The sequence below is a fragment of the Neltuma alba genome, unplaced genomic scaffold (genome assembly GCF_004799145.2).
Source record: "Neltuma alba isolate B1F8T4 unplaced genomic scaffold, ASM479914v2 tig00007885_pilon, whole genome shotgun sequence".
NCBI classification, from domain to species: Eukaryota; Viridiplantae; Streptophyta; class Magnoliopsida; order Fabales; family Fabaceae; genus Neltuma; species Neltuma alba.
The window spans coordinates 6,718-21,671 of record NW_021634892.1 but is presented as its reverse complement, the minus strand read 5'-3'; the positions used below and the strand labels follow the sequence as shown (position 1 = coordinate 21,671).

General features: G+C 34.1%; 1 protein-coding gene across 1 annotated transcript; it reads left to right on the top strand.

The window, feature by feature from the left end:
• The first annotated feature begins 5,126 nt into the window (after positions 1 to 5,126).
• Positions 5,127 to 13,891, top strand: LOC114753366 (protein DETOXIFICATION 12). The gene is made up of 7 exons (XM_028942063.1): positions 5,127 to 5,374; positions 10,646 to 11,190; positions 11,474 to 11,560; positions 11,702 to 11,758; positions 11,899 to 12,137; positions 12,638 to 12,843; positions 13,812 to 13,891. Exons 1-7 carry the CDS (start codon positions 5,138 to 5,140, stop codon positions 13,872 to 13,874), a joined length of 1,434 nt encoding a protein of 477 aa, XP_028797896.1. The 5' UTR covers positions 5,127 to 5,137; the 3' UTR covers positions 13,875 to 13,891.
• The last annotated feature ends 1,063 nt before the right edge of the window (positions 13,892 to 14,954 follow it).

Here is a 14,954-nt window from a genome sequence, read left to right as displayed (position 1 = left end):
GCAAATATCATGGGAGACATTGGCTTTTTCCCAACCAATCCTGGCTTGACCAAGTCCAGTATAATATTGAGCCTCATCCTCTGCAACAACATTCAGGACCAACATAGAAAGTTTAATGATTTTCCAAGTTCAAAAACTAGGGTAAAGATAATGAGTTTTTTCTTACATAGTCATCCACAGCCATTTCCACTGGGTCTTTGATGACAACCTTCTTCTTCTGCTTTCTGTCCTTGGTTCCAAAATGGTTCCTCATGGAGTCTATTACATGAAAATCCAATGTGCTAGGCTGAATGGCAACGCAAAACCAGTGTTGGCCAACAAGAGCAGGACCAATTATGAAATCACATTCAGCTAAGTTGTAGCCAAGGAACTCAGGAAGAAAGAGCTTCTTATATTTTTGGGCTTTCCAGGTTGGATCATGTGCCATCATGTTCTGCATGACATGAAATTGTTAATCCATTAACAGAGAACAAGTCATTTCCAATTCAATTGCTGTCATTGGTATTTGCATTTGGAATTATGCAACCTCACCATGAAATCAACATCGAAAATATGCCTCTTCCCTGGCCCCAACTCTGCCTTCATGTCCTCCATCACTGCCTTGCACACCAAATTAAGCACCTACAGAACACAAGTGAAAATGTCATTCTGGTACAATAATCTCACCAAACATTATCAAACATAATCATGGGTGCAGGGACAGAGCATTCTAAAATACCCTGTTATTTACTCTGTTCACTCCACCCAGGGAAAACAGCTGTTGTCGATCTATATCTTCATCAAACATTTTGATGACAGTCCTGCAAACATTGTCAGATGTCAGTGACAGAAAGTATGGTGTTGGGGACATCAATACTTGTCATCCCCATGTATTTTATTGTCATTTTCAATTCTATTGCTGTCATTGTCAGGGCACACTGTGTCATTTAAAAACAAAATGCTAGCTAAGGATATACTTACATATTCCCCTCTTCCTCTCCCTTGGGTCTACGAGATATTAAAGTGAAAAAGATGTCCCTTTCCTCCTTTGGCCTCTTCGTCCTCGGAGCTGCCTTGAATTCTATCCACGGAGATTTAATTGTGGAACTCTTTGCCCTTGTTGACCTCCTAAGGTCAATCGATTTTTCAGGCCCTCCTTCCTCCCCACTGTCACTGCTCACCCATTCGCGATCCAACAGCAAAGGAACATTGGTAGGGGTCATTGTCAGTACATGTGTATCTTCCTCACCCTCATCATCTGAATCCCGAACCTCCTTATCATCATCTTCGGCCTCCTCAACCACATAATCATGACTGACTTCCATGTCATCATGGTCATCTTCCTCCTCATCAACCACATGACCTCCTTCCCTGTCATCATGGTCATCTTCCTTCTCATCCTCATCGTCGTCGTCATCACCTCCATGACCATCACGGTCACCCTCTTCTTCCACCTCCTCAACCATGTAATCATCACTGACTTTCCTGTCATGAAGGTCATGTTGTTCTTCATCCTCATCCTCATCCTCATCCTTCTCATCATCTCCTTTGCTGGTTTCATCCTCATCAAGTTCCTGATCTGCACTTCCCGCTGCAACCTCTCTTGCAATCTCCTCCACCACTCGGTCAACATCATCAGCTTCTTTAGCATCGTTACCAGCTGCATCACCAACTGTTTCAACCCCTTCTTTAGCAATGGCATTCTCATTCCCCATCCCCTTAACTTTGGCGTTCAATCCAATCTGCAGTTTGAGTAGCTCATCATCAAGAGCCTTCATTAACGTCCTCTGGCTTTCTTCAAGCTTCTTCACAAAACGAGCCCTCAACTCCTTCAATGCCTGCATACACAGTAAATGAAGATATCAAAAAAATTGTTCACTGTTATCGAATGCCAGTATCTCACTGGTCATTTCTAAATAAAGTCTTGTCATCTCAAGTACGAACCTTGCTAATAGACTGACTTAAACTCAGGTCACGTATATTTTCTAAGTTCCCACATACCGGATCTAAAGACTGCAAAATTGGACTGTCCTCATGTCCTGCTAAGTATACCTCGCTGCCACTGCTTCCATGCAATATTCCCATGCTGCTACCTCTCTCTTTCTCTACCCTCTCCTTTATCTTCTCCTCGGTCCAATATTCAATGGCGCTTGTTGAACCCCGGTCAACAGACAATCCCAGCGGGAAACGCTCAGCAAAATACAGCTGCAAAACCAAATAAAGATAGGTCACACTTCTGCAACAATAACATAAAACAAAAATATAGTGAACCATAAGAAAAATATTGACTTACCAGCAGCAAATAAAGACACCCTCCAACATTGCAGGTTCCTTTCTTCTTCTTCTTTGTCATCTTCACAAAGTCTCCCATTTCCTTCCACAGGTTCTTGATTATGTACGTTGACCAATCATATTTCCCAAACCCATCCATCGTGTGACGCATCACTTTCAACAAACGTATATCTACAGTTGTGCTTGACCCAGGACATAGAAAAGCTCCAACTGTATAAAGCATAAATAGGAACTCAAAATTGTCGCTTTCTTCCCCATATAATATCCTCTTCAGTATCTGGGTAAATGGAACCTTCCAATAAGTGTCCTTCAACCTCTTGTATTCCGGGTCATCCTCACTAACATCAGATTTCACTTCCTCCCCACTGTCAGGTACACCTAGAAACTCATGCGCATCTTTTGCCTCAATTGCTTGCCCTTGCCCTCTAATGGTCAAAAAATGCGTTGGTGGGTCATAGCATCTCAACAATGACACAAGTAGATCACGTGGAAGTTGCTTCACATTCACATTAAGCAAGTTCCCAAATCCCATCCTCTGAACTTTCTGCCTCAACCGCTTGTTCTTCTTCACATATTCAGCCAATGATAGAAATTCGGGCAATGAGCACTGGGTGTACAAGGGAACATCATACTTCTTCTTCTCACCTTTCTGTGGCTTCGTTTTCCTTGCCCTCTCATTATACTTATTTTTCTCTTCTTCACTCAGGGCCCTCCATGCCTTCCCCACTTCAATTTTTTCTTCTCTTGCGGTTTTACACTTCTCACCTCGTTTTGCCATATACTCCCTTCTGAACAACACAAGCCCACTGTGGACTCCTTTGCTTGTGGACCCTTCCCCTTCTTCCAACACCATCTCGTATAGTTCTGCAAAGTCATCAAGGTACCATAATTAAATCATAATTTTAATACATATACTACACATCTAGTTCTTTCCAGATTCGTTATGGTCATTTCCAATTAATTCATTGTCATTTACAATATGGCCATTACAGAGTGATAGTAAGGATGCTGCTATGAATATGGTCGTTTCCAGTTAATTTATTGTCATTACCAATATGCCCATTACAGACTAACAGTTAGGTCATTACTATGAATATGGTCATTTCCACTTAATTCATTGTCATTACCAACATGGCCATTACAGTCTGACAGTAAGGTCATTACTATGAATATGGTCATTTCAAGTTCTTTCATAGTCATTTACCAGTTTGGTATTGTTATTTCCAGTTTATTCATATAATCTTTCCACTCATTCAGACAGTAAGGTCATTACTATGAATATGGTCATTTTAGGTTCGATCATAGTCATTTACCAGTATGTTATTGTCATTTTCAATTGTTCATATAATTTTTCCAGTCAATCAGACAATTTTCCTACTGATTTCAAAACCCATTTTTCCAGTTCTCAACTACGTTATTAAAAACAGAATAGCTTGCCACAGAGACTCAGCATAAACCCTTAATCGCCATTCTTGTCATTCACAAACTTCATCGCGTCATATCTAAATATTGCCCAATCATTGCTTCCCAGACTCACCCAGAAACGTCGACCACAGCACGAAACTTAAATGCCTGAACTTACCTCATTGAAATGCTGTTGATGCTTGTTAATTGCAATGGTGAATCACCGTGCGCCAACCTTCGTCTTTCCACACAATCAGTCAGACGCGACCACGTTCGCCCTTCGAACAGCACGCCCTTCCACTTCCAACTCCTCTGCTCTCTTACACACACACTATTTCGGGGTCCTCAACTGTCCAGCTTGCTGGCGTTTTTAGGGCAACAATGGGGATGGTGGAAGCGAGAAACCGGGAAGCACGACGGGCAGTGCACGAGTGTTCGCGCCTTCTCTCTCTCCGCTTTCAAACGCTGATTGACAGGGGCTGTTTCGTAATTGTGCAACATTTGCATAATCCCAAATCAGGCAACACTTCCCTATCTGGTAATACATTTGCTTAGCTTCCCATTTTGGCATTTTATTATTTCAGGCTTCTTTATATGTCATTTTCCCTTCTTTCAATATATTTTTAAATATGAAAAATACATTTTATACGTATATCATTTGATTTTTTTTTCTTTTCAATTTATTCTTTGATATTTAAAATATATTTTTAAACATACAAATATTTGCTTCTAAAATGTATAGATATCAAAATATATCTTTTTCAGATACTTTTATATTAAATGTAATGTGCCCACCATCATTTCTCAATTATTCATTTGGTTGTCACAGGAGTGATTGCAATAATTAATTTGGCCTTTTTTAGCAGCCCTGTGCATTTAATGCTCATGGTTTCTTTTAACTTCAAAAGTTTTACTAACATTTTATTTTACAAACTACGTAAGAACCAAGATTTATTTTAATTGTGAATAAGAATTGATTTAATTAGTAATGAAACAGCTTCTATTCATATCCGATAAGGGCCTAAATCTGAATCCTACAATTGATATGAGTCCTGTTAGTGGATACCTCTACACGTGTCCTATGAGTCTGAAAACATGCCTTGACTTTAATAAATTTTTAAGGCTCAACTTATCTAAATTTTATTAGTATAAAAAAAAGATTTATGTGAATTATGTACATGATTCTTTTTCCTCTTTCCAATAAAAAATCTTAATTATAAATCGTCTTGCGTGCGGCCCAAGTGGCTTAGGTCATTCTGAATTAAACTTTACAACTTGAGTTATTATTCTATAAATAATAAAGCCAGCGCAGGGTCATCAAAGAGATAAAAGAACAGAAGTTCAATCACTATCTTTCCCCCTTCCCTTCTCTCTTTCTCTCTGCGTATTCATTTTTCCGCCGTTAAAATACTCTGAAGAAAGATCAGAGAGACAACATAAAACGATGGAAGAGAGGCTAGTGATGAAGAAAACAGAAAGAAACAATAATTCTAGAAGCTTGCGGCTGCTCACATGGAGGACCTTCAAGGAAGAAGTGAAGATCATTGGTTACATCGCGGGACCCATGATTCCTGTTCTCTCTTCTCAATTTCTGATGCAGGTTGTTTCGATTATGATGGTTGGTCACCTGGGTGAGCTTTCTCTCTCTAGCACATCCTTAGCTATCTCTCTCTCTGGCGTCACTGGCTTCAGCTTTCTTGTAAGCTTCTCCTCTCTTCTCTTCTATCTTCTCCCTTCGTACTTAGCTTTTAACATTAAACTTATGATATTTATCCTCTTCGCAAACCATCCAATGTGGATTTGAGTTAAATTGGACACTAATTAGTATAAGTTGGTGTGAGCGTACTTCTTACTTCTTAGGGCAACATTGGCAGTGATAGGCACCGCCACTGATTCGGGAGCATTTAAAAAATTGCAGATTAGAAATTTTAAATGTGAACACTTTAGATAGTTTAGATTTCATTAGAAGGATGAGTACACTAGACTTCTTAGTGTTGTGACGAGCCATAAGTGAGAACTGCTCATTTGTAGATTCTACATTAACCAATATCATGACTAATACTTGATTTTCAAGAATTAGTTTCACTAGAGGTTTATACTTTTGCTTTTTAAAAGGTTTTTTTAATAGGTATAAAAATTTTATAAAAATAATATCTTAACTATTAATATTTTTAAAATAATTTTTAATTTAAAAATTATCACTTACAAATTTTAAATTTAGACCATTAAAATTATAGGACTCATTACAGAAACTGATTCCTTTCTGGTAACTTTGTTTGAAGGGTTTTAACTTTCAAGCCACTTAATTAAGGAGAGGCGGTAAAGTGATTAAATTTACTTAAAAATATTTTTTCATTTAATAACTTATAATAAAAAATTAAGAAGTGCTTATCCTATCTTTGAAGAAGTGCCCTATTATAGGAGTCCAACGAAGGGAGAGTCTGAGAAGCATCAAAATCGCTTTAAAAAAAAACATTTTTTTAATATAATTTGATATAGAATTGTTCTCACATACTTATTTTTATACTGTAAAATTATTTTTCAAAAACTAATGCAAATATCCCTGAACTAAAATAAGCAGGTGGATGTGTGCTTGTTTTGCGTTCTTATTTATTAAAGAAACAGCCGTATGTTTAGGTACGGCTCTTGATATATATAGTATATTTGAATAAGAAACATTTAGGTTTTAATTATTTTTTGGGTTAAGGTGTAATTTTGACTCATGTGCAATTTTGTCTCTAATCTTTTAGTAGTGTAATTTTGCCCCTGATTTTACTTTTCAGGTACAATTTTGCCTCTGAACTTTTTTTCTCGGATGTAATTTTGCCTTTGATCTTTGAGTGTAATTTTGCCTTGAGGTAAAATTACATTATAAAAAAAAAGATGAGGGTCAAAATTATACCACTAAAATAACTAGAGGCAAAATTACAACTGAAAAATAAGATTGGAGTTAAAATTGCACCTTAACTGTTATTTTTTTATGATAAAGGTTTTAATTATTTATTGTTATCTACTATAGTTAAAGATTTAATACACTAATTTATTTTATTACCAAATGCATATGACTGGATGTTTTTTAGTGCTTGGGTCTTCTTCATTGGGTGGTTAGCGGATGTGACATATATTATTATTAAACTTTTATATCTTTTTTTTTTTATCACACTCTTATAAAACTTGCTAAATGTACATTGAATGATTTGTTTACAGCAATGCACTTAGAAAATTAAGTTATAATATTTTTGGAGAACACTCATTTTAATTATTACAGGTTGTCACTATGATTTGGCAAAGTTTGTTTTAAGTCAACTTTTATGACCTTTTTAAATGAGAGTATATGAAGCTGAAGAAGTAAACGCAATATATAAAGTTTTATCTTGTATATATATAATACTACCTCCTGTCCTAATTATAAGAGCTAATTGACTAATTTGAGGAGATTAAGGAAAGAAGTTAAGTTAGTTATTTGTAACAAATATGTGTTGTCTTTTCTAAAATATTTTTGCTAATTAAGTGTATTGGTTAGAACTACTATTATTAGAAGGATTACTTTGGAAAAAAATACATAAATATGAGAGACAAAGTGGATTGAGATCTTATATTTATGATCAAAATAAAAGTCAAACAGGGTCTTATATTAAGGACCGGAGGTAGTAGTATATATTTAAATATAGAATACTAATAATTTACCTATAACCACCCCTGACTTTACATGCTTTAATTTATTAGTATTATTTAAATTATTCGTCCATAGATCAAACTAATTTAATCGAAAGTGGTTTTTCAGCGTCATAATTATTCATTAATAATTGTTTGTTTAATATAATTGTGCGCACACCATCATATGAAAGCAATACAATTTATTTGATGGAAACTAGGGGTGTCTGAAATGAAATCCATCTAATAATGTCGATTTATTCGATTGAATTTGACTAAATTAAAAGTCGAAAAAATTGAGCAAGTAATTACTAATTAGATGAATTTTGACTGAAAACTAAACTATCTTGGTTCTTTTGGGAGTCTGAGTTTTATATATATATATATATATATATATATATATATATTGGTTTGATTGTTGAATATTGATAATAGATACTTAATAATATCAAGAAAAAAACTTATCATATATATTAATATGTGTTTCTAAATAAATATATATATATTTCCTTTCCTCTATATTTTAATTCTGGGTTAGAAAATCTTAATAGAAACGTAGTTGACTTGGTAATTAATAATCAAAGACTTGACTATTTCTTTTTTTTTTTAAATCTTTATTCCTTGCCAGAACCATGAACATAATTATTGAAGGTCGCTATCTGTTGCTATCGGTGATAGGATTTAAAGTTTAAACATGAACTTGTTCTTGTAGATAATTTTTATTTTGTAGTATCCTTTATCATATTTGAAAATCGTCCCAACCACGTACTCTTTAGGTGGCTTTTGGGAGTTTTTTCAAAATGGAAGGGAATGGGGTGGGACGGCTAAAATGATTGTGCCATTGTTTGGGATTTTTTTTTATAAATAAAATAGGCTGGAATGGCTTGATATATATGGCCTCGTGTCATCTTTAGCATGAAAGGAGTCTCCCCACTTTTCTTATCATTGGCTTTCTTTTACTTTCTTACTTTTGTCATTGGACTTTAAACGACTGAGATTTAATATGTTTATAAAAATATTAGTTTAATATTAATTAACAAAAAATGTATGAATAAATTTAAATCATTAAACTTTGATCTAAATAGTTCAATTTTTTATACTTTTACTTTTTATAACCGTTTAAAATTGATTAATGAGGGAATTGGATGATAACGGAAGCAGCGAAGTTCTCTCCCCATTCAGTCTTAGCCATCTGAATCCCATTTTTTCAGATCCCAAGTTGAGGGGTCAAGGATAGAATGGATTGAAACAAATAATATTATTACAAAAAAAATTAATATGCTACACCTTATAATTTTACTTGATTTTTAATTATGTTTTTATAATTTTTTTAATCATATCTTTATAGTTTCACTTTATAATTAATTAGATTAACAGGTCCATGTAATTTTAGCTGACTGATAAAAAAAAATAACAGTGACTTACTTAAAAATTAGATGAAATTATAAGAATTTGCATATTAATTTTCCCTTTTGCAAAATTACCTGCATTCTTAACGGTCCTTTCCTCTCTTTTTTCTCATCATAAATTGGAAAAACATAATTATAATTAATTTCATTATACTAATTTGACAATAATTATCAAATAGTGGTCCCAATAAAATTTCAAAACAATGGAGGGATCGGCTCCATTTAATCTCATCCCTCTCCTTTCCCTTCCATTTCATTAATGACGGTTTCGTTTCATTCGATCATAAATTGACACATACCCTTAAAAATCAATTAGTACAGCCTTAAAAGTAAATGAGACAGAATTAGTAAAATGACATCTCATTATCATTATCATTATTATTGGTACTGTTATTATTATTATTACATTTGCCAGCACGTGTCATTATTTTTACCGGTTTTTTTTTGGTTTCGGTCTTGTTAATGCAGGCCCTAAGGTTAGGAGTTGGGTCTTCGGACCACATCTTATATTATAAAACGTTTAACGTATTTCCCTACGCCCCCTTCATAGACAATTAGATGTGCACTGCTGTAGTTTTGATCAAACGATTTATTATTGCCTTGCCCTCTAAAAACAAATTGGCACAGTACTGCCAAGCTCTCTCTCCTTGCAGGAGGTCATAGCTTCAATCTTACTCCCTTATGTACAAATAAACCTTAGTCGTATTATATTATATTGATGCCAATTAGCAAGGCTATTCAAAAATTGCCGGTCTAAAAGCTCAGTCAAAAAAACCCGATTCAGTCCAACCTAGAAAAAAGCAACCCGAGCAAAAAATGAGGTTGAACTGGACCAGCATTGGGCATCGAGTCAAACCATGTTCCGAATTGACTCTTCAGACCAAATGATTTGATTGAACCCGGTGCCTATATTTATTTTCTTTAATTTATATTACCTTCCATCCTTATTATAAGACCCTGTTTGACTTTTTGTTTGGTTCTAATTATAAGACCTCAATCCATTTTGTCTCTCATATTTATGCATTTTTTTCCAAGATAATCCTTTTTATAATGATAGTTCTAGCCAATATACTTAATTAGCAAGGATATTTTAGGAATGACAACACTTATTTATTACAAATAACTAACTTAACTTACTTCCTTAATCTCTTCAAATAAGTCAACTGGGTCTTATAATTAGGACCGGAGGTAGTATTTTTTTTTTCACCTAATCCTTCTCCCTCATATAATTATTTCTAATGCTTGCTATTTTATTTTCAAATTTAGATTGGTTTATTTTGTATACATGAGATGATTGTATGGTCTAAATAAAAAAAATAGCTGCCTTTTTTTTTTAATAAAAAAATACCTGAATGGAAAAGCAACCTAGACCGGTCTAGTAACCTTGTGCACTATGTCCAACTTGATCTTGGTCTTGGGCCTAACCAGATTAGACAGATTCTCGGACCAAAATTTTCAGCCCAATTGTTTTTCAGATCAAGCTTTGGGTTGATATCTAACCTAGTTCAATATAGTCTTTGTGCGGCCCAAGCAATCAGAGATTTAGTTGCACAAATATTAAAACTTATGTATGATGGTTTATTGTAAAAGTTTGAAGTGTAGCGAAATTATCTACATGCAACCTAAACCTCAGAGGATATGTATAATAGCAAAACAAAAATCCTTAGATATTAATAGGATAATGTCTTAGCATTATCTTTAAAGTAATATCAATGATATACAAAAGAAAGGACATTCTATTCCATAAAAACAATGCTGATAAGTGATTCAGCTAGTTGATTCTCATTACCATTGTTTAGCACATAAGCTCGATCAATATCTTCCCCCCACCCATCGTCAGAACATACACACATATATGTATATATTGTCCCAAAGACAAGTCATTATTGATTGTACATGTGTTATAGTTGGGATTGGCAAGTGGACTAGAAACCTTGTGTGGACAAGCTTATGGAGCTCAGCAATATCAGAAGCTTGGAACTCTAACATACACTGCCATATTCTCTCTCATACTAGTTTCTGTCCCACTCTCTCTCATTTGGATCAACATGGAAGCAATCCTGGTCTTCATAGGCCAAGATCCTCTTATATCACATGAAGCAGCCAAGTTCATAATCTGGCTTGTTCCTGCACTTTTTGGATTTGCAGTTTTGCAGCCTCTGATTAGATATTACCAAATGCAAAGCCTGGTTCTTCCCATGCTGATTAGTTCTTGTGTCTCTCTTCTTCTCCATGTGCCTCTTTGTTGGGCTCTGGTGTTCAAATCTGGGCTTCACAATGTTGGTGCTGCACTGGCCATTAGTATTTCAATATGGGAAAATGTGATTATTCTTTGGTTATATATGAGATTCTCTTCTTCTTGTGATAAGACTAGAGCTCCTATCTTGATGGAGCTTTTCAAAGCTATTGGAGAGTTCTTTAGATTTGCTGTCCCTTCTGCAGTTATGATATGGTAATTTCATCTTTCTGTTTCTCCCTCTTCAAGCACAACCTAACTATTGATTGAACAAACATAACACTGATGAATAGGAAAAGATTTAGAGATTTTAGACTATGGGGTAATATATGCAGAACTAATTGAAGAAGTGAGAGTCGATTTAGAGAAAGAAAATGGGTTTATAAAGTTAGTAAAGTCTGGTTTTTTATGAAATGGAGATTCACTTAAAATTTGAAGCACATTTTCATAACAATAAGGTCTATATAGTGAATTGGGTTGACATTGATGATGATTTCAGCTTAGAATGGTGGTCATTTGAGCTTCTAATCTTGCTCTCTGGGCTATTACCAAATCCACAGCTTGAAACTTCAGTTCTATCTATTTGGTACGCTTCAGAAACACAGCTCTTTTTCAGAGATCTTGCTTAATTAAGAACTGAAATCCATGTGTGTGATCTTCCATTTTTCTCAGACTTCATTTATTATTACTACTGTGATTTTCTAATACTGTCTTTCTCCTTAAACAGCCTTAACACCATTTCCACTCTATATTGTATTCCCTATGGAATTGGTGCAGCAACAAGGTAACAAAAGCGTACAAAAACTCCTATATATACATATATATATTTGTGTATTAAAACACACACAATTATTTATCTTTCTACTTGTGAACTGCTATGTGACCTAGGTTACTTTGTTCATAAATATCCGTGTATATGTGTAGTACAAGGATTTCAAATGAATTAGGAGCTGGGAATCCAGATGCTACAAGAGTATCTGTAGTGGTTACACTGTGTATTGCAGTGTTGGAGACAACAATTGTAAGCACAACACTTTTTGCCTGTCGCCATGTTTATGGCTACACTTTCAGTAATGAGAAGGAAGTTATTGACTATGTCACTTTCTTGGCTCCTCTAGTTTGTCTCTCTGTTATCCTCGACAGCATACAAGGTGTTCTCTCAGGTATATCCAAACATAGAGATATATCTATGTAACATTGTGTTGTGCCCTAGAGACAACAAAAGTATGCAAGTATAGGTTTGGTATTACACGTTAACCCAAAACCGTAATACTCATTTCAATCCTTACTATAGAGCCACTTAACTAATTTAGTTAGATTAAGAAAATCAACTATAAGTTAGTTAATTGTAATAAATATAACATGATCTTCCTAAAATACCCCTGTACAATATTATATTATATATCAGTTTATAAGCCAAGTAAATTAGTTTGGTAAAAATGATAAATATGAAAGATAAGGTGAATTGTAGTTTTATTAAGACCAAATTCAATCCCTAAGACCTTAATTAGCTTATATATTAAGGACTGAATGGAGTATTAAATATATGGGTCCTCAATCTGTATCTATTAAATGTGAAACTTGTTCCTATTTCCATCTGACAATTGATCACTCGCACATTGTTTGAATTAAAGTCTTGACATTAAAATAAACAATGGAACAGGGATTGCTAGAGGTTGTGGGTGGCAGCACATAGGGGCTTACATTAACTTAGGAGCCTTTTACTTGTGTGGGATCCCATTGGCTGCTACATTGAGTTTTTGGGCAAAGTTGAGAGGAAAAGGCCTTTGGATTGGCATTCAATTTGGCTCTTTTGTGCAAACTGTTCTACTTGCCATCATAACATGTCGTATAAACTGGGAACAACAGGTAAACCTTCTAATTTTCATCTTCTTGTTATGGATTCAAGAGCTTATAGCAATTACTAAGAATGAAAATTGGAGAAAGACATATAAGGATCACTGAGATATGGAAATCCCAAAATGATCCTCGAAATGACTTAATTCCTGTGAATCCTAAGTGATTATTCTAACATTAAGTTTTTTCTAAGATGACCCAATTGCCCTCAATAAAATTAGTTGTCACATTGTTGCTGTCATCATTTAATAAGTTAAGGTTGTTGCTTAATAAATTATTGTTGTCATTGACATTCAACAAGACACTTTTGTGGAGTTAGTTCCTTAGTTGTTGCAAGCTTTTACTTTCCCGGTCTCTTATTATAAGAAACAACTACCAAAATTATGTGATTCCAATTATTAGTTAAATTTACTTAAAAGTAATACATATACAAGATATATTTTTTTTTAATTATGCCCTTGGTTGTAAAAAGAGCACATGAGAAATAAGGAGTGAAAATTTACTACAGAGAATGGGGTAAAAGTGGAAAGGTCAGTTTAACATTTCAGACAAAGAGTACTTATTTCATATATTTAAATATAGCACTATGTTAGAGATGATTTCTTATAAAAAAAGGATGGAGGCAGTAATAAATTAGAATTGTTATTTTACTTGTTTGGGAGAGGGTAGTTAGTGGGTGTTTTTGGTGGATATCTTGGGAGTGATGTTTGACAAGGGTAGTTAGTCGGTGTGTTTTTTTTTATTCGTTTGCTTTGTTGCTTTTGGGCCATAAGCCCTTCTTCTTTAGCCCAAAAAGTTGTTATTTACTAAATTATTGTTGTCATTTCGATTTTTTCCCCATTTTTTAAGGATATTTAGATAATTAATCTCACTATAATATTTAATCCCAGACTAGTCCTTTATGACTTCATAATGATTAGGTCTTTTTGAGTTCTTGATTTGTGATGCTTAAAATTGTTTTGGTGGTATTGTAAATGCAGGCTAGGGATGCCAGAAGAAGGTTATGTGATGAATCATTCTTACTGGAGAACGGACTCATATGAGCGCACAACTATTAGCCAGGGGCAAATTTCCATAGCCCATATTGAGGACTTGTTAACGTTAATTAGTTTGGGTTTGGATCTTCTGAACTTGAAAATTTTTAAAGTATCTATTATACAAATTTTTCCGAAAGAATCTATTATAACAAATTTTTCCGAAAGAAATGCTTATATTTAATGTCTAATAATGTCTTGAATAAGATTATCTTTAATAGGAAGACACCCATACATAACAACAACAACAAAAAAACGAAGAGCTATGTATAACGAGGGAATCACATTCTCCCCGGTCCAAATCCTTCTCTATACATAGACATACGCACACAATAAATAAAACTTACTCATTTTAAAGTTATAATTCTGCACATCTTATTAAAATATTTTAAAGAAATTTATTTATGGATATGATCCTTTATGTCATAAATTAAAATGTTTTTTTAATTTTTTTATTTTAACTACTTTAGTTCTTAATATAAGTCACTTGTAACACATTTTTTGCATACCAAGAAATGTATTAAATTGACAAAATTTTCTAATTTTATCTTTATTAAAGTTTTCTCTCTATATTTATAAATCATTCTCATATCTCTCTCTTCCTTCTCTTTCCAATGAGAATTAAATAAGGGTAAAATTAGAAAATAAATATTAAATATATTACAGGTGATTATACTTGGGATCAAAAGTCAAAACTTTTTCTTAGAAGTGATTTATATTTATTTATTTTAAGCATAAAAATATTAATTATAATAAGAGCAAACCTTTCCCTGTTCCTTAAATTCAGTACATCTAATTTTCCAATCAACAAGTGCCACCTAGATTCATTAAACAGATAATCATTTAATGCCATTCCTCCTCTCCAACTCCATTTCACGAGCCTGAGATCCCATTTTCTGATATGCTTTTCTTGATTGCCCTTTCATGGGACCCATTTGCTTCAAGCGCAGCTCTCATAAATCAAAGTTCAGAACCTCTCCGCTGAAACTTCTCTCTATTTTGCCTCCACTAAAAAAACGACGTCGTTGATTTTTGAACTAAACAAATGAGGAAAATGGATTTTAGAAGGACGGCGTCGTTTTCTTAGTG